This window comes from Fundulus heteroclitus, chromosome 16, assembly GCF_011125445.2.
Source record: "Fundulus heteroclitus isolate FHET01 chromosome 16, MU-UCD_Fhet_4.1, whole genome shotgun sequence".
Taxonomy (NCBI): Eukaryota; Metazoa; Chordata; class Actinopteri; order Cyprinodontiformes; family Fundulidae; genus Fundulus; species Fundulus heteroclitus.
In genome coordinates this window covers 32,693,818-32,716,329 of record NC_046376.1, presented here as the reverse complement: position 1 = coordinate 32,716,329, position 22,512 = coordinate 32,693,818, and the positions used below count along the sequence as shown (strand labels likewise).

Below are 22,512 nucleotides of genomic sequence, written 5' to 3'. Positions count from 1 at the left end.
TGACATGTGTCATTTATTCTTGCACAACTGTTGTGATGACATTGAAAATGGCCAGGTTGGCAACTTTAGTTTCTCATTATTTCACATCAGTATTGCTGACATATCATTCTAATGAGTTTTCCCCCCCCTTTCAGTTGAGAGATTTTTCCTCTTTGTATCAGTACAGAATCACGGTTCCAAAAAAAAAAAAAAAAAAAAAAAAAAAAAAAACCCACATGACCTGGATGACTGAGAATCTTCACAAGCATACAAGCAAGCTGCTTTTATAAAAAAAAAAAAAAAGTTTAACACCTTCCTAGGGTTACTGCATTGCTCGTCTGATTAGCATACTCCATGTAGAAAGGCAGAGATTTGAACCCTTTTTTTGCTTCAAGATAGCACCATAAGTAATTGGCATCATGTGCCGACCAAAAGCCCATCCTACTTGATTTTTGCCGAATTCTGGGTTAAAAATATATATAATTGGGACCCCTCGGTAATACCCTTTTGAATCCAGAAGGGAGACATTCCTTAGAGGCATGGTCAGGGGTTGCCTTTTCTTCCCTCATCCGAGGCAGGTTTATCACAGCTGCTTTTATCCACGAAAAGATTTTACCTTTTTAAGCACTCCTAAGTGGGCTTTAGGATTTTATTTTCAAATCAGGACAAAATTTTTTTTATGAGGCTTTGAACAGAAGGCACTAGGCCTTCCAACCAAGAACTAAAGGCAGAGACAAGTCCAGCTCAAAATGTTTATTCAGAAAAATAAGTTACAAGAAGACCAACTACTGAATACACACCAGGAGACAAGCCACACTACAACTTCAGATACAGATTAGAACAGATCAGTGAAATGCTTCCAAGCAAATTGAGTAGATTCAGGAATATTTCTACTCCATGTAGACTTTTGGGCCTTTAGCTTTTGCACCCCAGGGTGTGCTTGTCAAACAGGTACTCTGCCATCTTTTGTTGTGGGCATCCATGCGTCTCAGGTTGGTAATGTAGTCGCCAAGCTTCTTGATGGCCTCCACCTGGTCGTTCAAGTAGTTGGACTCCAGGAAGTCACACAGCTGAAAAGGAGTTTCTCATTAGATTCAAAACATTGAACGCTTCATTAAAATATAAAACAAATAAAAGCCACATTAAACTTACATGGGGTCGACGTGATCAGAAGCCAGCTTGTGCAGGTCCAGCAGGGCCTGGTTGACATTTTTCTCCAGCTGCAGGGCGCACTGCATGGCCTCCAGGCCACTGCCCCACTCATCCTTCTCCGGTTTCTGCAAAAAATTATATTTTCAGAATACCTTCCTCAACTCAGTTTTCTTAAAGTTTATTTTAAATTGTGCTGGGTGCCACCGCAGGCAATTACCCCGATGAACAAAGCGTCAGTGTCCATTTACAGACACCAGGAGCAGAAGGCTCATTTTCTAATATTTTGCAGCGCTAGGAAAGCAGCTCCGTTTACCTTCACGTCCTGGAGGAAGATGCGGCCTCCTCTCTTGTTCTGGAAGGACAGCAGCTTCTCAGCATGCTCCTCTCCTCTCCTCATCGCTGTTCTCCTTGAAGTAGTGAGAGAAGCCCGGCAGCGCCACGTCGTCGCGGCAGAAGTAATATGCCTGGTGGAAAAGCAAAGAGGTAAACAGTTATTAGCCTTAACGCCGCCATCATTATCGGGCTATGGTCAAGACGCATTAAGTCACGGCGGAGTCTAGGAAGAATTAAAGCTTGAGTGTAAGCGCAGCGTTTTGGGTAACAAGTGAGGTTGACGAAAAATTAGCCAATAAGCAGGTTAGTGACACCAGTAGTGAAAGGTTATTCTTACCATAGAAGTGTAGGTGTAGGAGGCGAACAGCTCCATGTTGACCATCCTGTTAATGGCGGCCTCGCAGTCGCGGTGGTAGTTCTGACGCACCTGAGATTCCATGTTGGCTGGCGTTTGAGTTTTTTAATCAAAAAACGAACGGTAAAAAAATAAAGCTTTAAGTCAACTTCAGTAGTGTTCAAGTAGAAGCAGGGTTGAGAGATCTCCGGAATGCAGGCTTGCTCGGCTCAATGAAAAAGGAGGAAGTTCCGTTCAAACACTGTTGAAGCAAGAACTCCTTGAAGCTTTGTTTCTTCAGTGGAAGCTGCCCTGTATTTATACGGCTCGCGAGACCTCGTGACAGACATTGACGTCATGTAACTCAGCAGGTTTTCCGCCAATGAGCAAGCGAGGGTGAGACAAGCAGGATGTAACACAAAACTCGAGGAAGTGATAACATTTCTTTCGTTTCTTGGAGCCGGGGAAACCAAGGATGTTCTCGTGGTCTCGTGTTGCCACGTGCGATGACGACATATTTCCCCAGACTATTCATAAAGTAGTAAACTGAATAGCAGTTTATTGAAATTTTCTGTGAAATGTGTGCACAACAATCAGTATGCTTGCTTAAACACCATTGTACACCATTCAAAAAGACAACACATCTGAACTGGATTTAATAAATCAGTTAATCTGGTTTTAAAAAGTCTTCCCTGAGTTTTCTCTTATGGTAAACTAAGGTGAACCTTGCAGCCACAAAGTGAGGGCTGTCATGTAGCTGGTGGCAGTGCAAAAATAAGCACCACAGCTCCTCAATAGAACCCAGTGTCAGCCCTAACTGGCTAGAACTGCATGGGTGGATGAATGTGTACAAAAGTTTTGAAATGTTACAGTTTCAAAACTTCAAAATTTCTTTGTAAAAACTATACTTACAGTATAAAGTACTCTTATTGAGATGCTAGAAAAGATGTGTAGTGGAGCCTTTTCCCTGTATGCCGTTGCATGTGGACTGGCTGAAAAGGCACATTCTGCTCTTCTTAAAAGAAATATAAATGTTGCTGTTTGGGGTTAGGGTTATTCTGAGGGTGAGCACACTTATTCAACTGAGTCATTGTAGCTTTTTTTGGCCACAGCACAAATGTGCTAAACTGAACTTGGTTCACCTCCCTGCGCACCGTGTGACTTTCAAAACTGCTGATGTGACACTGAAATACACCAGCATGATTTTTATGCTTTTACTCAACATCAGAGCAATCTTGCATGACAAAGCAAAACAAACAGACAAAAAAAGCCTCACTTAGCCAGACCTTTCGGTAACATCCACCAAACTCACTTTAGATATAGTTTTGAACCATGTAGCAACACGTCATGTTCAGTTTTTCTATTTGTTTTGCTATTTTGCTGTAAAATGCTATCTTATCAAGGCAAGATCCACCCATTCATAAAAAGTTATCATTATTATTTGTAGTAATAGTTGGGATTATATATATATATATATATATATATATATATATATATATATATCTATATATATATATATAGATAGATAGATAGATCGATAGATAGATAATATATACATATAGATATATATAGATATCTATATATATATAATATCTATATATATATATATATATATATATGTAGTGGTTGTGTGGTGGCCTAGTGGTTTAGAGCACAGAGCTTTGGTCCCAGAGGTTCTGATTCAACTCCCACAAGCTGCCATTCTGGGTCCCTGAGCAAGACCCTTAACCCCCAATGCTCCCAGGCGCTGCACAGTGGCAGCCCACTGCTCCCAAGGGGATGGTTAAGATGCAGAAGTGAATTTCTCCATTGTGAGATCAATAAAGTTAATTTTATATATATATATATATATATATATATATATATATTAATATATATATATATGTATGTATGTACCTAATCCTGTATACTGCTGTACGGGCTTGTCTGTGTGGACGCCTGCTTTGTTTAAAACCTCTTCATTCAGTAGAACCATAGTCTTTCTTTACAAAGAGGTTCATTACCTTTTTGACACAGTGCACCTGACAGATAAGGGATAGAAATCCCAGCACCTTCAGACTTTTTGAAATTTGAAGCATATACAGTAGTTCTCCCTCTTATTCATTGATGGGTAATACATAACAAACACATTCCCTGCTTCTGTAAGAGGCTCAGCTTGTAGAACAGGTCCATCTGTCACATAATTTCACTTTTAGTAATGGAGTCTGCAACTTCCTGAAGGCTTTTCTGGCCGTTGAACAATGCTTAGGAAGTAAAAGCTTGTTCCATAACATGCTGCTGAACGTCTTCATTTAGAAGTAATAGTGAGCACTGTCTTGCGAATCTTCTGGAAGGTAAACCCTAAACCTAATTCTCCAGCCTTGTATGTAGGCTACTACACAGAATAAGTCTGAAGCATTGTTTTATATTGTCTTTTATATCATCAATCAACCAGAGAATAGATGAACAGAACAGATAAAAATTAGTTGTTGTTTTTTGCTAGATCTGGCTTATTGTTTAATAGTAATTATCCTTTTGAATAAACAAACAGAAAAATTAAGCAGAAATATAAAAGTAAATAGAGCAACTGCAGTGTTACTTAAAAAAACGTTTGCTATTTGCTGTTGTTCAGTATTAACCATTTTGCAGACCATTTATCTGTACTCCAGTTTTTTATGTTACAAAATATTAAAGGTTTCTTCAATGCTGCTGATAATTTAGCCTTTCTGGTCATTTTTACATTTTATGCACATCCTTAAGTTTAATGACCTGTGGTTGCCTATGCCTCTTGGGGTAGTTTCTTTGTTTGGTATATACCTCCTAAATGTTGAGAAGATAATGATGTGCCTCGAAAAAATAACTCTTAAGCCTACAGTGCTGATATAGATGTAGATGTACTGATTGCTTCTTTAATCAGCATGCTCATTAAACATGTTACAGTTTTTATTGGTTGCTTTTTGACACAGCAGTCAACTCAAAACCCACATTTTTCAAACAGTTAACGCAGAGGTCTAAACAGTGGCACCAATGGTCAAATTAAACATTTTGTTTGCAAAAGGCTCCAACTCTGCCAAAACATTTAACATATGATCCAAAAGCAAATTTTGCCCTCAACAACACAACTTTCACACACATGTTTGAGCCCTTCCAATCATTCGTTACACACAAGGGCAACAAAATACAAAACACCACACTCAATGTGAATCAGTGCAGCTTTGCTGGTTTGTTGTAGCCAAAGACTGTACGCAGCTTACATGGCAGCGTCATTTGTAATCAAATTTGCCTTTTTGCAAAAAATGGATCCAGAAGCAAATATGTTGTGATGCAAATTTTATTGATTCTTCATTCTTTTTTTCCAGATAAACAAATGAAATATTCCAAAAAATGAAAGATTCCAACAGAAAATACTAGGGCTGTTTGTTCCTTCTAGTCCATTCTGTCCTGACGAATAGGCCACATGACCTCATCTACATCACACTCAATATTTTCCCTTATGATGCACCTAGGGAAAATCTTCTTGCATGCCTGATCCATCCTTGACATGCCTCTGCATCTATATCATGGGCACCAGCAGTCATTGCATTGAGCAAGAGCTTCTGCTCATAGGGGCAGTGATCATATACTTTCCATCTCCATGCACTGAATAATTCCTCTATAGCAATAGATACAGAAATATCTGTATATACTGTATAGCAGCAATACCTGCTCTCCCGTTGAATAACTCTTACAATGGAAACAACTGTGTTTCTATGAGAACATTTTGGCCTCTTGTCCCGCCCCCTCTAAGGGAAAGACCATGATTTACCACCTGATCAATCATAGTTGCCTAAATTTCAATCTGTAACTTCAGCTACAATGCCACCTCACACATGGATTCCTCTTCCTCATAATCTTCTTCCCCTGACCCATCTACCTCTTACTCTGACTCTCATCTACCTCAGACCATCCATGCTCGCAAAGAACAACAACCAAAATGGCACCATTTAAGGCCTGCAGACAGATTGCAAATTGAAAAATTGTGTAAAGATAGTGTCAATCAGGTTGCTTCAGTGATTTTCATACCGATCAAGAAGTTTCTAAGAGCTTTGGAACATATGGTTTCTGTTTTGGCTACCACAGCTAAAGCAATGGAGTTTTGGACTGCATGAAGGACATCTGTGTTAAACTGTTTTTGCAAAAGGGGCGGGGAAAAATGTGTTCAAACCAATGAGAATGGGTTAAACTCATTAGCAAGAGGTGTCTTTGCTCTGTTGAGATGGTGATGATGAAAACTGAGAGGTTGCCAGTTTCTTCAAACGGTCAAAGCAATCAATAAAAAACTGTAAAAATCGACAAGTTATTGTTTGCAAAACTGCTACCCCTGGTTCGCTTTTTTGAGTGTGTTACTAACAACACCTATTGGTGTTGGGATGTCTTTAGAGTGAAGCCAACAAAGGTAGCAATTTTCAATTATTAGGCATTTTAAAATGAAGTCAGAGGTAATAGTAATATCATCTTTATTGTCATTGAAACATACACCACAAGGAAATTTGTTCTCTGCTTTTATCCCATCACCCTTGGGGGAGCAGTGGGCTGCCATGTGCAGGCACCTAGGGGAGCAATTGGGGTTAAGAGGTCTTGCTCAGGGACCCAGAGTGCAGGCACTGGGGATCGAACCGGGTACTTGCATCGTTCTCTGAGTGCAAGCGTGCTGCTTCTAACCACTAGGCCAACACTCCCCCAATGGTTTCTTGCAGAGATGCAAGAAACCGTTCTAATGGATTTTTTTGATTTTTTTTTTTTTTTTATGAAAATGTTAAGACATGTAGTTTTTTCAGGCTGTTGTAGAGTGAGAGAGAGCAAGACTACAGCAGATAACATGGAGCTGAATTAATTAAGATTTCCGTTTTTCCCTTTAATGCTTTCAACCTGTGTTATTCTAGAAAACATACCACTGCGGATTCTTTACTGCAATTTAAAACGTTAAGTCCATCATGATTATTGTGTTAAAAACATCAAAAAGCTGTATCACAGAGAGTGCTCTCTCCCACGCAGTGAGACATTACCAGTGCTCCTAAAATGATTGACAGTAACAATAAAAAAAGCTTATATATATATATTATATATATATATATATATATATATATTATATATATATATATATATATATATATATATATCAGACAAAATTGGTATTGATTGGTTTAAAGTTTTACAATAACTGAAGACCAGAAATACAACACCAAATCTTTGATTGATGTGTCTTTAAAGAATGTTGTAAAATTTCTTCTTACAACCCCCAAAACATCAAGTCAGAAGAACGTTTTCACTCAGCTTCATGTTTATTGACAAACGTTTATTAACGTCTTCAATGTAGCAGGAAAACAAATTAAAGCAGAAGAAGTACAAGAAAGCATTTTGTAGTATGCTTTCGTAGTATTTTCCGACCATCTCATTCCTAAAGAGGAAACCTCTTTTCACACTTTCTGTCTCTTCCATCAGTCCCTGACCATTAACAGAAACAAGCTTTATTTCCCCACTTTTCAAACACATTTGTGTCATGCTTGATTCCCAATGTTGCTCCTGCGTTCAACAAGAATAGAATGCAGGAGCAACAGCCGAAGAGCTCCTTTTGCCCAGCTGCCTCCTCCAGCTCATCGCACTGTACTCTGATGTCAGCTGCTTTAGGCCTGTCAGGATCTGCACTAATTGATGGAACAATGAATTCTATTCTCCAGCTAAAAAGCCAGAAGGAGAATCTTCTGACATCATGTTGTGACTCAGCCATGCTGGAGAACCCTCCGGAATGGCTGAGTTAAAACAATTCTCCAAAAAAGCGCTGGCCAAAATCCCTCGACAGTGACGGAAAAGATTCAATTAGTGTTATCAGTGTTATGATTGCACAAACGTATCACAATAATGTAAGAAAGCATAAAATACCCACTGAAGGAGTGTTACATAAATGATTGTGTATACTCTTATCTGATACATGTACACAGTTGCAGTGGGTAACTGCACTGCCTTTGCATTTCATGGCACATTTACAGTTTTCCTTGTGGCATTCCCAGGAGAAATTCCTCTGTGGAACAATGACCTCCTTTTGCTTGCATCTCACCCTGTTCAGGACTGCCCCAAATCTAACAGAGCTGTCAGATGAACCGCAGGATACAAAGGGTCAGATTTTAATTACAGTTTTTAATAGATTGCTTTGACCTGTTTGAAGAACTGGCAACCTCTCAGTTTTCAGCATCACCGTCTCAGCAGAGCAAAAGACACCTCTTGCTAATGAGTTAACCCATTTTCATTGGTTTGACTCATTTTCCCGCCCTTTTGCAAAACAGTTAACGCAGATGTCATTCATGCAGTCCAAACTCCATTGCTTTAGCTGTGGTAGCAAAAACAGAAAACATATGTTCCAAGCTCTTAAGAAACTTCTTGCTCAGAATGAAATTACTGAGGCACCTGATTGAACCTCTTTTACACAATTTTTCAATTGCAGTCAGTTTGCAGGCTTTACGTAAAAGATGCCATTGTTGTGTGTGTTCTTTGCAAGCATGGATGGTCAACGTAAGGCAGATGAGATCAGAGTAAAAGGTAGAGGGTGTCAGGGGGAAGAAGATTATGAGGAGAGGAGTCCGTGTACGAGGTGGCAGTGTAGCTGGAAGGACTCAAGTTACAGATGAAATTTAGTCAACTATGATTGATCATGTGGTAAATCATGGCCTTTCACTTAGAGGGGCGGGACAAAGAGTCCAAAACTTCTTTCAATAGAAACAAGGTTGCATCCATGGTAAGAGTTTTCGACGGGAGAGCAGGTATTGCTGCTATACAGTTTATACATTCTGTATCTATTCCTATAGAGGAATTATTTAGTGCATGGAGATGGAAAGTATATGATCACCCCCCCTATGACCAGAAGCTCTTGCTCAATGCAATGACTGCTGCTGCCCACAATATAGATGCAGAGGCATGTCAAGGATGGATCAGGCATGCAAGAAGATTTTTCCCTAGGTGCATTGCAAGGGAAAATATTGAATATGACGTAGATGAAGCCATGTGGCCTATTCGTCAGGACAGAATGGACTAGAAGGAACAAACAGCCCTAGTATTTTCTGTTGGAATCTTTAATTTTTTGGAATATTTCATTTGTTTATCTGGAAAAAAAGAATGAAGAATCAATAAAATTTGCATCACAACATATTTGCTTCTGGATAAATTTTTTTTGCAAAAAGGAAAATTTGATTACAAATGACACTGCCATGTAAGCTGCGTACAGTCATTGGCTACAATGAACCAGCAATGCTGCACTGATTCACATTGAGTGTGGTGTTTTGTATTTTGTTGCCCCTTGTGTAACGAATGATTGGAAGGGCTCAAACATGTGTGTGAAAGTTGTGTTGTTTAAAGGCAAAATGTGCTTTTGGATCATACGTTAAATGTTTTGGCAGAGTTGGAGCCTTTTGCAAACAAAATGTTTAATTTTGACCATTGGTGCCACTGTTTAGACATCTGCGTTAACTGTTTTGAAAAATGTGGGTTTTTAGTTGACTGCTGTGTCAAAGCAACCAATAAAAACTGTAAAGTCTTGACCCCTTAAATAAGAGAACAGAGGTAGCACTGTCCAATTCCACCTCTGTTGCTAAAAATAGGATCAACCACGATATTAAAGCCACAGCAGATGTCCCATTTCAAGAAGTGTTGCGTGCCATTAGAAAATATACTTGTATGCCGAATCTAGAAAGAACTGATTACAAATTAAATAGTGAACAAAGATTTTGTTTTCCCAATGAAGTGTTGAGCTTTTCCACCAGGTGGCGAATAAACCCTCCAGACCACTCAGGTCTTCTGGCTCCAGCCTGCTCTGCATACCTAGAACACTAACCAAACACAGAGAAGCAGCATTTAGTTCCTATGCTCCACTTATCTGGAACAAACTTCCAGAAAACTGTAAAAGTGCTGAAAGCCTGAGTTCTTTAAATCGAGATTAAAAACACATTTGTTTAAAATTGCCTTTGAATGTTCAAGTTAAACTGTTTTACTGTTTTCAAATGTTCTTTTTTTGTTTCTACATTCTATCCCTACTTGCTTTTATTTCTATATTTTAAATCATGTAAAGCACTTTGCATTGTCTCTGTACTGAATTGTGCTATATAAATTTGCCTTGCCATGTCATCACAAAACCTCTTCAAAGCAATTCTGAGAAATTCACTTTAAAAAGTAGCCATTATTTTGTAGGATTTAAACACGGAAAAATGAGTATTGGCCAAAAAACATTTTAAGTACCATGTTATTCATGTAAATATGCATTACTTAATCTTCCTCAGTTATTGACATGTGTCATTTAATTCTTGCACAACTGTTGTGATGACATTGAAAATGGCCAGGTTGTGCAACTTTAGTTTCTCAATTATTTCACATCAGTATTGCTGACAGATCGTTCTGAGTTCCCCCCCCCCCTTTCAGTTGAAAGGAGATTTTTCCTCTTTATATCCAGTACAGAATCACGGTTCCAAAAAAAAAAAAAAAAAAAAAAAAAAAACACACACACACGACCTGGATGACTGAGAATCTTCACCAGAATACAGAAGCACTGCTTTTTAAAAAAAGGAGACATGTTTAACACCTTCCTAGAGTTAGCTGCAATGCTCGTCTGAGTTAGCATACTCCATGTAGAAAGGCAGAGATTTGAACCCTTTGCTTCAAGATAGCACCATAAGTAATTAGCATCATGTGCCGACCAAAAAGCCCATCCTACTTGATTTTTGCCGAATTCTGGGTTAAAAATATATATAATTGGGACCCCTCGGTAATACCCTTTTGAATCCAGAAGGGAGACATTCCTTAGAGGCATGGTCAGGGGTTGCCTTTTCTTCCCTCATCCGAGGCAGGTTTATCACAGCTGCTTTTATCCACGAAACAGATTTTACCTTTTTAAGCACTCCTAAGTGGGCTTTAGGATTTTATTTTCAAATCAGGAACACATTTTTTTTTATGAGGCTTTGAACAGAAGGCACTAGGCCTTCCAACCAAGAACTAAAGGCAGAGACAAGTCCAGCTCAAAATGTTTATTCAGAAAAATCAGAAGTTACAAGAAGACCAACTACTGAATACACACCAGGAGACAAGCCACACTACAACTTCAGATACAGATTAGAACAGATCAGTGAAATGCTTCCAAGCAAATTGAGTAGATTCAGGAACATTTCTACTCCATGTAGACTTTTGGGCCTTTAGCTTTTGCACCCCAGGGTGTGCTTGTCAAACAGGTACTCTGCCATCTTGTTGTTGTGGGCATCCATGCGGGTCAGGTTGGTGATGTAGTCTCCAAGCTTCTTGATGGCCTCCACCTGTTCGTTCAAGTAGTTGGACTCCAGGAAGTCGCACAGCTGAAAAGGAGTTTCTCATTAGATTCAAAACATTAAACGCTTAATTAGAATATTAAAAAAAAAAAAACATGTAAAGGCCACATTAAACTTACATGGGGGTCGACGTGATCGGAAGCCAGCTTGTGCAGATCCAGCAGGGCCTGGTTGACATTTTTCTCCAGCTGCAGGGCGCACTGCATGGCCTCCAGGCCACTGCCCCACTCATCCTTCTCCGGTTTCTGCAAAAACAAAAAGGTTCTCAGTATACGTTTCTCAATTCCCCAATTACATTTTTCTTAAAGTTCATTTTAAATTGTGCTGGGTGCCACCGCAGGCAATTACCCCGATGAACAAAGCGTCAGTGTCCATTTACAGACACTACCAGGAGCAGAAGGCTCATTTTCTAATATTTTGCAGCGCTAGGAAAGCAGCTCCGTTTACCTTCACGTCCTGGAGGAAGATGCGGCCTCCTCTCTTGTTCTGGAAGGACAGCAGCTTCTCAGCATGCTCCCTCTCCTCATCGCTGTTCTCCTTGAAGAAGTGAGAGAAGCCCGGCAGCGCCACGTCGTCGCGGCAGAAGTAATATGCCTGGTGGAAAAGCAAAGAGGTAAACAGTTATTAGAAGCCTTAACGCCGCCATCATTATCGGGCTATGGTCAAGACGCATTAAGTCACGGCGGAGTCTAGGAAGAACTGCAGCTTGAGTGTAAGCGCAGCATTTTGGGTAAAGAGTGAGGTTGACGAAAAATGATCCAATAAGCAGGTTAGTGACACCAGTAGTGAAAGGTTATTCTTACCATAGAAGTGTAGGTGTAGGAGGCAAACAGCTCCATGTTGACCATCCTGTTAATGGCGGCCTCGCAGTCGCGGTGGTAGTTCTGACGTACCTGAGACTCCATGTTGGCTGGCGTTTGATTTTTTTAAACAAAAACGAACGGTAAAAAAATAAAGCTTTAGTTAAATTTTAAATAGTGTTCAAGTAGAAGCAGGGTTGAGAGATCTCCGGAATGCAGGCTTGCTCGGCTCAATGAAAAAGGAGGAAGTTCCGTTCAAACACTGTTGAAGCAAGAACTCCTTGAAGCTTTGTTTCTTCAGTGGAAGCTGCCCTGTATTTATACGGCTCGCGAGACCTCGTGACAGACATTGACGTCATGTAACTCAGCAGGTTTTCCGCTAATGAGTACGCGAGGGTGAGACAAGCAGGATGTAACACAAAACTCGATGAAGTGATAGTATTTCTTCGTTTCTTGGAGCCGGGGAAACCAAGAATTGGGATGTTCTCGTGGTCTCGTGTTGCCACGTGCGATGACGACATATTTCCCCAGAATACTTCATAAAGTAGTAAACTGAATAGCAGTTTATTGAAATTTTCTGTGAAATGTGTGCGCAACAATCAATATGCTTGCTTAAACACCATTGTACACCATTCAAAAAGACAACACATCTGAACTGGATATAAATCTGTTAATCTGGTTTTAAAAAGTCTTCCCTGAGTTTTCTCTTATGGTAAACTAAGGTGAAACCTTGCAGCCACAAAGCGAGGGCCGTCATGTAGCTGGTGGCAGTTCAAAAATAAGCACCCACAGCTCCTCAATAGAACCCAGTGTCAGCCCTAACTGGCTAGAACTGCATGGGTGGATGACTGTTATTAAGGTGTACAAAAGTCTTGAAATGTTACAGTTTCAAAACTTCAACATGTCTTTGTAAAAACTATTCTTACAGTATAAAGTACTCTTGAGATGCTAGAAAAGATGTGGAGTAGTGGAGCCTTTTCCCTGTATGCCGTTGCACGTGGACTGGCTGAAAAGGCACATTCTGCTCTTCTTAAAAGAAATATAAATGTTGGTGTTTGGGGTTAGGGTTATTCTGAGGGTGAGCACACTTATTCAACTGGGTCATTGTAGCTTTTTTTTGGCCACAGCACAAATGTGCTAAACTGAACTTGGTTCACCTCCCTGAGCACCGTGTGACTTTCAAAACTGCTGATGTGACACTGAAATACAACCAGCATGATTTTTATGCTTTTACTCAACATCAGAGCAATCTTGCATGACAAAGCAAAAACAAAACAGACAAAAAAAAGCCTCACTTAGCCAGACCTTTCGGTAACATCCACCAAACTCACTTTAGATATAGTTTTGAACCATGTAGCAACACCTCATGTTCAGTTTTTCTATTTGTTTTGCTATTTTGCTGTAAAATGCTATCTTATCAAGGCAAGATCCACCCATTCATAAAAAGTTATCATTGTTATTTGTAGTAATAGTTGGGATATATATATATATATATATATATATATATATATATATATATATATATATATATATATATATATATATAGATAGATAGATAGATAGATAGATAGATAGATAAATAAATATATACATATATACATATATATGTAGTGGTTGTGTGGTGGCCTAGTGGTTAGAGCACAGAGCTTTGGTCCCAGAGGTTCTGAGTTCAACTCCCACAAGCTGCCATTCTGGGTCCCTGAGCAAGACCCTTAACCCCCAATTGCTCCCTAGGCGCCGCACAGTGGCAGCCCACTGCTCCCCAAGGGGATGGGTTAAGATGCAGAAGTGAATTTCTCCATTGTGAGATCAATAAAGTTAAATTATTTTATATATATATATATATATATATATATATATATATATATATATAATATATAGATATATAATATATATATAACTATATATTTAATTTAACTTTATTTATATATATATATATATATATATATATATATATATATATATATATTATATATATATATATATATATATATATATATGTATGTATGTATGTATGTATGTATGTACATATCCTGTATACTGCCATGTACGGGCTTGTCTGCGTGGACGCCTGCTTTGTTTAAAACCTCTTCATTTAGTAGAACCACAGTCTTTCTTTACAAAGCAGGTTTATTACCTTTTTGACACAGTGCACCTGACAGATAAGGGATAGAAATCCCAGCACCTTCAGACTTTTTGAAATTTGAAGCATATACAGTAGTTCCCCTCTTATTCATTGATGGGTAATACATAACAAACACATTCCCTGCTTCTGTAAGAGGCTCAGCTTGTAGAACAGGTCCATCTGTCACATAATTTCACTTTTAGTAATGGAGTCTGCAACTTCCTGAAGGCTTTTCTGGCCGTTGAACAATGCTTAGGATGTAAAAGCTTGTTCCATAACATGCTGCTGAACGTCTTCATTTAGAAGTAATAGTAAGAACTGTCTTGCGAATCTTCTGGAAGGTCAACCCTAAACCTAATTCTCCAGCCTTGTATGTAGGCTACTACACAGAATAAGTCTGAAGCATTGTTTTATATTTTCTTTTATATCATCAATCAACCAGAGAATAGATGAACAGAACAGATGAAAATTAGTTGTTTTTTTTGCTAGATCTGGCTTATTGTTAATAGTAATTATCCTTTTGAATAAATTAATAGTAATTGTCCTTTTGAATAAACAAACAGAAAAATTATGCAGAAATATAAAAGTAAAATAGAGCAACTGCAGTGTTACTTAAAAAAACTTTGGCTATTTGCTGTTGTTCAGTATTAACCATTTTGCAGACCATTTATCTGTACTCCAGTTTTTATGTTACAAAATATTAAAGGTTTCTTCAATGCTGCTGATAATTTAGCCTTTCTGGTCATTTTTACATTTTATGCACATCCTTAAGTTTAATGACCTGTGGTTGCCTATGCCTCTTGGGGTAGTTCTTTGTTTGGTAAATACCTCCTAAATGTTGAGAAGATAATGATGTGCCTCGAAAAAATAACTCTTAAGCCTACAGTGCTGATATAGATGTATATGTACTGATTGCTTCTTTAATCAGCATGCTCATTAAACATGTTAAATAGGGGTGCATTTCACTTTTCCTTGCCTATGGACCCAAAAGATTTTTTAGTTCGCTCCGCCCGCCATTTGGCTATAATACCTTATCTATCAACCTTTTTGCCCCCCCCCCCCCCCCCCCCCCCCCCGACACACACACACACACACACACACACATTTTAAAACCTTCCTATGCCCCTGCAATGTGAATCAGTGCAGCATTGCTGGTCATTGTAGCCAAAGACTGTATGCAGCTTACATGTCAGTGTCATTTGCAGTCAAATTTGCCTTCTTGCAAAAAATGGATGCAGAATCAGATATGCTGTGATCCAAATTTTATTGATTATTCATTCTTTTTTTTCAGATTGTGGCTACAAATGAAATATTCTAACAGAAGATACTAGAATTGTCTGTCTCTTCTCTCTTGACGAACAGGCCACATGGCCTCATCTTCATCACACTCAATATTTTCCCTTGTGATGCACCTGGGGAAACATCTTCTTGCATGCCTAATCCATCCTTGGCATGCCTCTGCATCTATATCATGGGCAGCAGCGGTCATTGCATTGAGCAAGAGCTTCTGGTGATAGGAGCAGTGATCATATACCTTCCATCTCCATGCACTGAAGAATTCCTCTATAGGTATAGATACAGAAATATCTGTATATACTGTATAGCAGCAATACCTGCTCTCCAGTCGAAAAACTCTTACAATGGATGCAACCGTGTTTCTATTGAGAACAGGGTGGCCTCTTTGTCCCGCCCCTCTAAGGGAAAGACCATGATTTACCACATGATCAATCACAGTTGCCTAAATTTCATCTGTATCTTCAGCTACAATGCCACCTCACACACGGATTCCTCTTCCTCATAATCTTCTTCCTATGACCCATCAACCTCTTACTCTGACTCTCATCTGCCTTAGACCATCCATGCTTGCAAAGAACAACAGCTGGAAAATTCTGTTCTCCAGCTAAAAAGCCAGAAGGAGAATCTTCTGACATCATGTTGTGACTCAGCCATGCTGGAGAACCCTCCAGCATGGCCGACTTAAAACAATTCTCCAAAAAAGCGCTGGCCAAATCCCTCGACAGTGACGGAAAAGATTAAATTAGTGTTATCAGTGTTATGATTGCACAAACGTATCACAATAATTTAAGAAAGCATGAAATACCCACTAAAGGAGTGTTACATAAATGATTGTGTATACTCTTATCTGATACATGTACACAGTTGCAGTGGGTAACTGCACTGCCTTTGCATTTCATGGCATATTTACAGTTTTCCTTGTTGCATACCCAGGAGGAATTCCTCTCTGTGAAACAATGACCTTTTGCTTGCATCTCACCCTGTTCAGGACCACCCCAAGTCTAACAGAGCTGTCAGTTGAACCGCAGGATACAAAGGGTCAGATTTTAATTAAAGTCTTGACCCCTTAAATAAGAGAACAGAGATAGCACTGTCCAATTCCACCTCTGATGCTAAAAATAGGATCAACCGCAATATTAAAGCCACAGCAGATGTCCCATTTCAAGAAGGGCTGCGTGGCATTAGAAAATATACTTGTATGCAGAATCTAGAAAGATCTGATTATAAATTAAATAGTGAATAAAGATTTTGTTTTCCCAATGAAGTGTTGAGCTTTTCCACCAGGTGGCGCTATGTCATCACAAAACCTCTTCAAAGCAATTCTGAGAAATTCACTTTAAAAAGTAGCCATTATTTTGTAGGATTAAAAGAAACACGGAAAAATGAGTATTGGCCAAAAAACATTTTAAGTACGATGTTATTCATGTATATATGCATTACTTAATCTTCCTCGGTTATTGACATTTGTGTCATTTAGTTTTTGCACAACTGTTCTGACATTGAAATTGGCCAGGTTGTGTAACTTAAGTTTCTCAATTATTTCACATCAGTATTGCCGACAGATCATTCACTACCATTCTAAATTAGTTTCCCTTTCAGTTGAAAGGAGATTTTTCTCTTTATATCCAGTAAAGAATCACGGTTCCAAAAAAAAAAAAAAAAAAAAAAAAAAACACACACACAAATGACCTGGATGACTGAGAATCTTCACCAGCATACAGAATCGCTGCTTTTTAAAGAGACATGTTTAACACCTTACTATAGTTAACTGCATTGCTCTAGTCTGAGTTGGCATACTCCATGTAGAAAGGCAGAGATTTGAACCCTTTTTCGCAAGATAGCACCATAAGTAATTGGCATCATGCGCAGACCAAAAAGCCCATCCTACTTGATTTTTGCCGAATTCTGGGTTAAAAAAAATATATATAAATTGGGACTCCTTGGTAATACCCTTTTGAATCCAGAAGGGAGACCATTCCTTAGAGGCATGGTCAGGGGTTGCCTTTTCTTCCTTCATCCGAGGCAGGTTTATCACAGCTGCTTTTATCCACGAAACAGATTTTACCTTTTAAGCACTCCTAAGTGGGCTTTAGGATTTTATTTTCAAATCAGGAAGCTCATTGGAACAAATTTTTATGAGGCTTTGAACAGAAGGCACTAGGCCTCCCAACCAAGAACTAAAGTCAGAGACAAGTCCAGCTCAAAATGTTTATTCAGAAAAATCAGAAGTTACAAGAAGACCAACTACTGAATACACACCAGGAGACAAGCCACACTACAACTTCAGATACAGATTAGAACAGATCAGTGAAATGCTTCCAAGCAAATTGAGTAGATTCAGGAACATTTCTACTCATTGTAGACTTTTGGGCCTTTAGCTTTTGCACCCCAGGGTGTGCTTGTCAAACAGGTACTCTGCCATCTTGTTGTTGTGGGCATCCATGCGGGTCAGGTTGGTGATGTAGTCTCCAAGCTTCTTGATGGCCTCCACCTGTTCGTTCAAGTAGTTGGACTCCAGGAAGTCGCACAGCTAAAAAAGGAGTTTCTCATTAGATTCAAAACATTAAATGCTTAATTAGAATATTTTTTAAAAACAACATGTAAAGGCCACATTAAACTTACATGGGGGTCGACGTGATCAGAAGCCAGCTTGTGCAGATCCAGCAGGGCCTGGTTGACATTTTTCTCCAGCTGCAGGGCGCACTGCATGGCCTCCATGCCACTGCCCCACTCATCCTTCTCCGGTTTCTGCAAAAACAAAAGGTTCTCAGTATACGTTTCTCAAGTCCCCAATTACATTTTTTTTTAAGTTCATTTTAAATTGTGCTGGGTGCCACCGCAGGCAATTACCCCGATGAACAAAGCGTCAGTGTCCATTTACAGACACTACCAGGAGCAGAAGGCTCATTTTCTAATATTTTGCAGCGCTAGGAAAGCAGCTCCGTTTACCTTCACGTCCTGGAGGAAGATGCGGCCTCCTCTCTTGTTCTGGAAGGACAGCAGCTTCTCAGCATGCTCCCTCTCCTCATCACTGTTCTCCTTGAAGAAGTGAGAGAAGCCCGGCAGCGCCACGTCGTCGCGGCAGAAGTAATATGCCTGGTGGAAAAGCAAAGAGGTAAACAGTTATTAGCCTTAACGCCGCCATCATTATCGGGCTATGGTCAAGACGCATTAAGTCACGGCGGAGTCTAGGAAGAACTGCAGCTTGAGTGTAAGCGCAGCATTTTGGGTAACAAGTGAGGTTGACGAAAAATTAGCCAATAAGCAGGTTAGTGACACCAGTAGTGAAAGGTTATTCTTACCATAGAAGTGTAGGTGTAGGAGGCGAACAGCTCCATGTTGACCATCCTGTTAATGGCGGCCTCGCAGTCGCGGTGGTAGTTCTGACGCACCTGAGATTCCATGTTGGCTGGCGTTTGAGTTTTTTAAACAAAAACGAACGGTAAAAAAATAAAGCTTTAGTTCAATTTTAAATAGTGTTCAAGTAGAAGCAGGGTTGAGAGATCTCCGGAATGCAGGCTTGCTCGGCTCAATGAAAAAAGGAGGAAGTTCCGTTCAAACACTGTTGAAGCAAGAACTCCTTGAAGCTTTGTTTCTTCAGTGGGAGCTGCCCTGTATTTATACGGCTCGCGAGACCTCGTGACAGACATTGACGTCATGTAACTCAGCAGGTTTCCGCCAATGAGCAAGCGAGGGTGAGACAAGCAGGATGTAATACAAAACTCGATAAAGTGATACTATTTCTTCGTTTTGTCGTGGTCTTGTGTTGCCACGTGCGATGACGACATATTTCATTAAACTATTTCATAAAGTAGTAAACTGAATATCAATTTATTTAAATTTTCTGTGAAATGTGTACGCAACAATCAGTATGCTTGCTTAAACACCATTGTACACCATTCAAAAAGACAACACATCTGAACTGGATTTAATTAAATCAGTTAATCGTGGTTTTAAAAAGTCTTCCCTGAGTTTTCTCTTATCGTAAACTAAGGTGAAACCTTGCAGCCACAAAGTGAGGGCCGTCATGTAGCTGGTGGCAGTGCAAAAATAAGCACCAACAGCTCCTTAATAGAACCCAGTGTCAGCCCTAACTGGCTAGAACTGCATGGGTGGATGAATGTTAAGGTGTACATAAGTTATGAAAAGCTAGTTTCAAAACTTCAACATTTCTTATTTTTTCTTAAAAGAAATATAAATGTTGGTGTTTGGGGTTAGGGTTATTCTGAGGGTGAGCACCCTTATTCAACTGGGTCATTGGAGCTTTTTTATTTCTTTTTACACACTCCTGAAAAGAACAGGATACATATCACATAAAGTTGTTAAATGTTTTTATCATGGTTCCATTTTTTTAGAGCCCAGAAACTGGTATTTAACAGCAGCATTTACACTTTTGACATCCACTGCAACTAGACCTGTATTGGAATACGGCATTGATTTTTGGACACAGCACAAATGTGCTAAACTGAACTTGGTTCACTTCCCTGAGCATTGCGTGACATTCAAAACTGCTGATGTAATTTTCCACTTGTTTTGCTATTTTTTCTTTCTGATGCCTCACCCTTGTACGGGCTTGTCTGCGTGGACGCCTGCTTTGTTTAAAACCTCTTCATTCAGTAGAACCATAGTCTTTCTTTATTACCTTTTTGACACAGTGCACCTGGCAGATAAGGGATAAAAATCCCAGCACCTTCAGACTTTTTGAAGTTTGAAGCATATACAGTAGTTCTCCTCTTATTCATTGATGGTTAAATGGTAAATGGACTGAACTTATATAGCACTTTTCCAGTCATGCTGACCACCCAAAGCGCTGTACACTATAGCCACATTCACCCAGTCGCTCTCACTAACGCACACACATTTATACACCGAGACGCAGCTCGGTAGGCAACCTGGGGTTAAGTGCCTTGCCCAGGGGCACATCGACATGTGGCAGGGGGAAGCTGGAATCGAACCCACAACCCTCAGATTGCCAGACGAGTACTCAACCCACCAAGCCACAGGGAATGTGTTTGTTAATACATAACAAACACATTCCCTGCTTCTGTAAGAGGCTCAGCTTGTAGAACAGGTCCATCTTTCGCATAACTTTACCTTTAGTAATGGAGTCTGCAACTTCTTGAGGCTTTCTAAGCCCTGAATCCCATCTCAGGCAGTAAGGGTTCTCTTGCAGTAACTTGTTAGTATTGATACTCCTTGAACTTTTATTTTATGACCTTTGGACGACACAGCTTCAGTGTCTGTTGTATGGATTTTATTTTATAGGCCTCTGGTTAGTGTTCTGCTGCTGGAACGTAAAGCTAAAATGGTGTTAAGTCTTGTTATTGCCTCTATGTTTCTTCCAGTATTCCTCTGTGTTTGGCTTGATTAGTCTTCCTATCTATAACTAAGTTTCCCTGTCCCTGCTTAAGAAAAGGGTCGCTGCAGCTTTTAATATCTAAAATGTGTTACACGAATAAACTTCACTTGACTTGTCACTTTTTGTCTGCACTTGGTAATTTGCATGTAGGTCAAAAAGCAAGATGTTCTCTTTGTACCAACAATGGCTTTCAGCTATTGGCTGCACAGGGTTTTGTTTAGGGACGCCAAAGTAAAGCAGGCTGTAAATAATGCATGGGGTGTACAGTTCTGTACCGCACATAAAATCTCAATGAAGCAGATCGAAGTTTTTAATTAAAAGCAGGCAAGCTTTGACAAATACTTTTATATAGTGAACCAGTTGAATATGTAGTTGCAGGCCTGCATGGAAGAAGAGGAGACTGAAACCTCTACACAACACATGAAAGAGTCTCAGAAATTAAATAATCTCTCTGCATTAAGAGCCTTTAAATGATTTATGCACAAAACAGTTCTAATACCAGCCTTTTAACTATATAACTTGTTTAATATGCACACATACTACTGCAACAAAATTTAACATCTTCTCAGTTTGATTTACAATTCTTGAAGTATTTTGTAATCTCTTCTTTAATCATTGGACCACCAATAAAAAGTGAAACTCTATTGAAGCAACCAGAGGGGGAAAAAATCCCCACCAGATGAAGGTGAAACTACCAACCACATTCTGGCCGCTGAACAATGCTTAGGACGTAAAAGCTTGTTCCATAACATGCTGCTGAAAGTCTTCATTTAGAAGTAATAGTGAGCACTGTCTTGCGAATCTTCTGGAAGGTAAACCCTGAACCTAATTCTCCAGCCTTGTATGTAGGCTACTACACAGAATAAGTCTGAAGCATTGTTTTATATTGTCTTTTATATCATCAATCAACCAGAGAATTTTACCAGATGAAAATGAGTTGTTTTTTACTAGATCTGGCTTATTGTTAATAGTAATTATCCTTTTGAATAAACAAACAGAAAAATTAAGCAGAAATATAAAAGTAAAATAGAGCAACCGCAGTGTTACCTAAAAAAAAAAACTTTGGCTATCCATCACAGCTAAAATCCAAGGACAAATGTGTGATCCAGAGTTAAAAATCTACAATTTATTGTTTGCAAAACTTGGAAAACGTAACTAAAAGTTGTCAAAAGAACCACATCTCTAAATGGTAAATGAACTGAACTTATATAGCGCTTTCCAGTCATACTGACCACTCAAAGTGTTGTACACTAAAGCCACATTCACCCAACCGCACTCACTAATGCACACACGTTCATACACCGATACGCAGCTCGGTAGCAACTCTAGTTAGCCTTTTGTTTGCCTGCTAAGCTCAGAGAGTGACTCAGCATTTCTGATAACACCCTCGCATCTTTTCTTTCTGAGTACTGTCACATGACACCATCAGTCAGCTTTTCACAGAAGTAGGAAATTATTCAGCAACATGCTGAGTCACTGTGATTCAGCATTTTTCGGTCATGTTACTTCGTTCCTCCTTGGGTTTGAGAGCAGCAGACAGAGGGAGGAGACCGTGTGACCGCAGGGGTGATTATCTCAGCAGTTTGCTGGCTGGAACCAGTTTGAGAGAAAAATAAAAGGAAGCAAAACTGCTTTCAGAAAATGAGGAACAGTGCCTGGGGTGCTGCAGATAAACCTGTCAGAAACACAGCCCAATGTCTTCACATACGGAATCCATAAAAAAATAAAGTAACAACCCCATAAATCTGTGGCTACCAGCATAGATAGACCATTTAATTTAGAGGGAAAGGTTTTCTGGTTAAATAAGAAAAAGATTG

General features: G+C 39.4%; 2 protein-coding genes, 1 long non-coding RNA gene and 1 pseudogene across 3 annotated transcripts; 1 reads left to right on the top strand and 3 right to left on the bottom strand.

Moving 5' to 3' along the window:
• Positions 1-717: 717 nt before the first annotated feature.
• LOC118566422 lies at positions 718-2,113 on the bottom strand (annotated as a pseudogene).
• On the top strand, positions 1,606-2,039 carry LOC118566424. The gene is made up of 2 exons (XR_004932996.1): positions 1,606-1,721; positions 1,768-2,039. It is a non-coding gene; the product is annotated as an uncharacterized LOC118566424 (long non-coding RNA).
• Positions 2,114-10,806: 8,693 nt separating the features above from the next.
• On the bottom strand, positions 10,807-12,145 carry LOC118566420 (ferritin, middle subunit). The gene is made up of 4 exons (XM_036148519.1): positions 11,919-12,145; positions 11,563-11,709; positions 11,235-11,360; positions 10,807-11,142 (listed from the first exon to the last, which is right to left on the bottom strand). The coding sequence occupies exons 1-4, from the start codon at positions 12,018-12,020 to the stop codon at positions 10,987-10,989; spliced, it is 531 nt and encodes a 176-aa protein (XP_036004412.1). The 5' UTR covers positions 12,021-12,145; the 3' UTR covers positions 10,807-10,986.
• Positions 12,146-17,530: 5,385 nt separating this feature from the next.
• On the bottom strand, positions 17,531-18,934 carry LOC118566419 (ferritin, middle subunit-like). The gene is made up of 4 exons (XM_036148518.1): positions 18,639-18,934; positions 18,286-18,432; positions 17,959-18,084; positions 17,531-17,866 (listed from the first exon to the last, which is right to left on the bottom strand). Exons 1-4 carry the CDS (start codon positions 18,738-18,740, stop codon positions 17,711-17,713), a joined length of 531 nt encoding a protein of 176 aa, XP_036004411.1. The 5' UTR covers positions 18,741-18,934; the 3' UTR covers positions 17,531-17,710.
• Between the last annotated feature and the right edge of the window lie 3,578 nt (positions 18,935-22,512).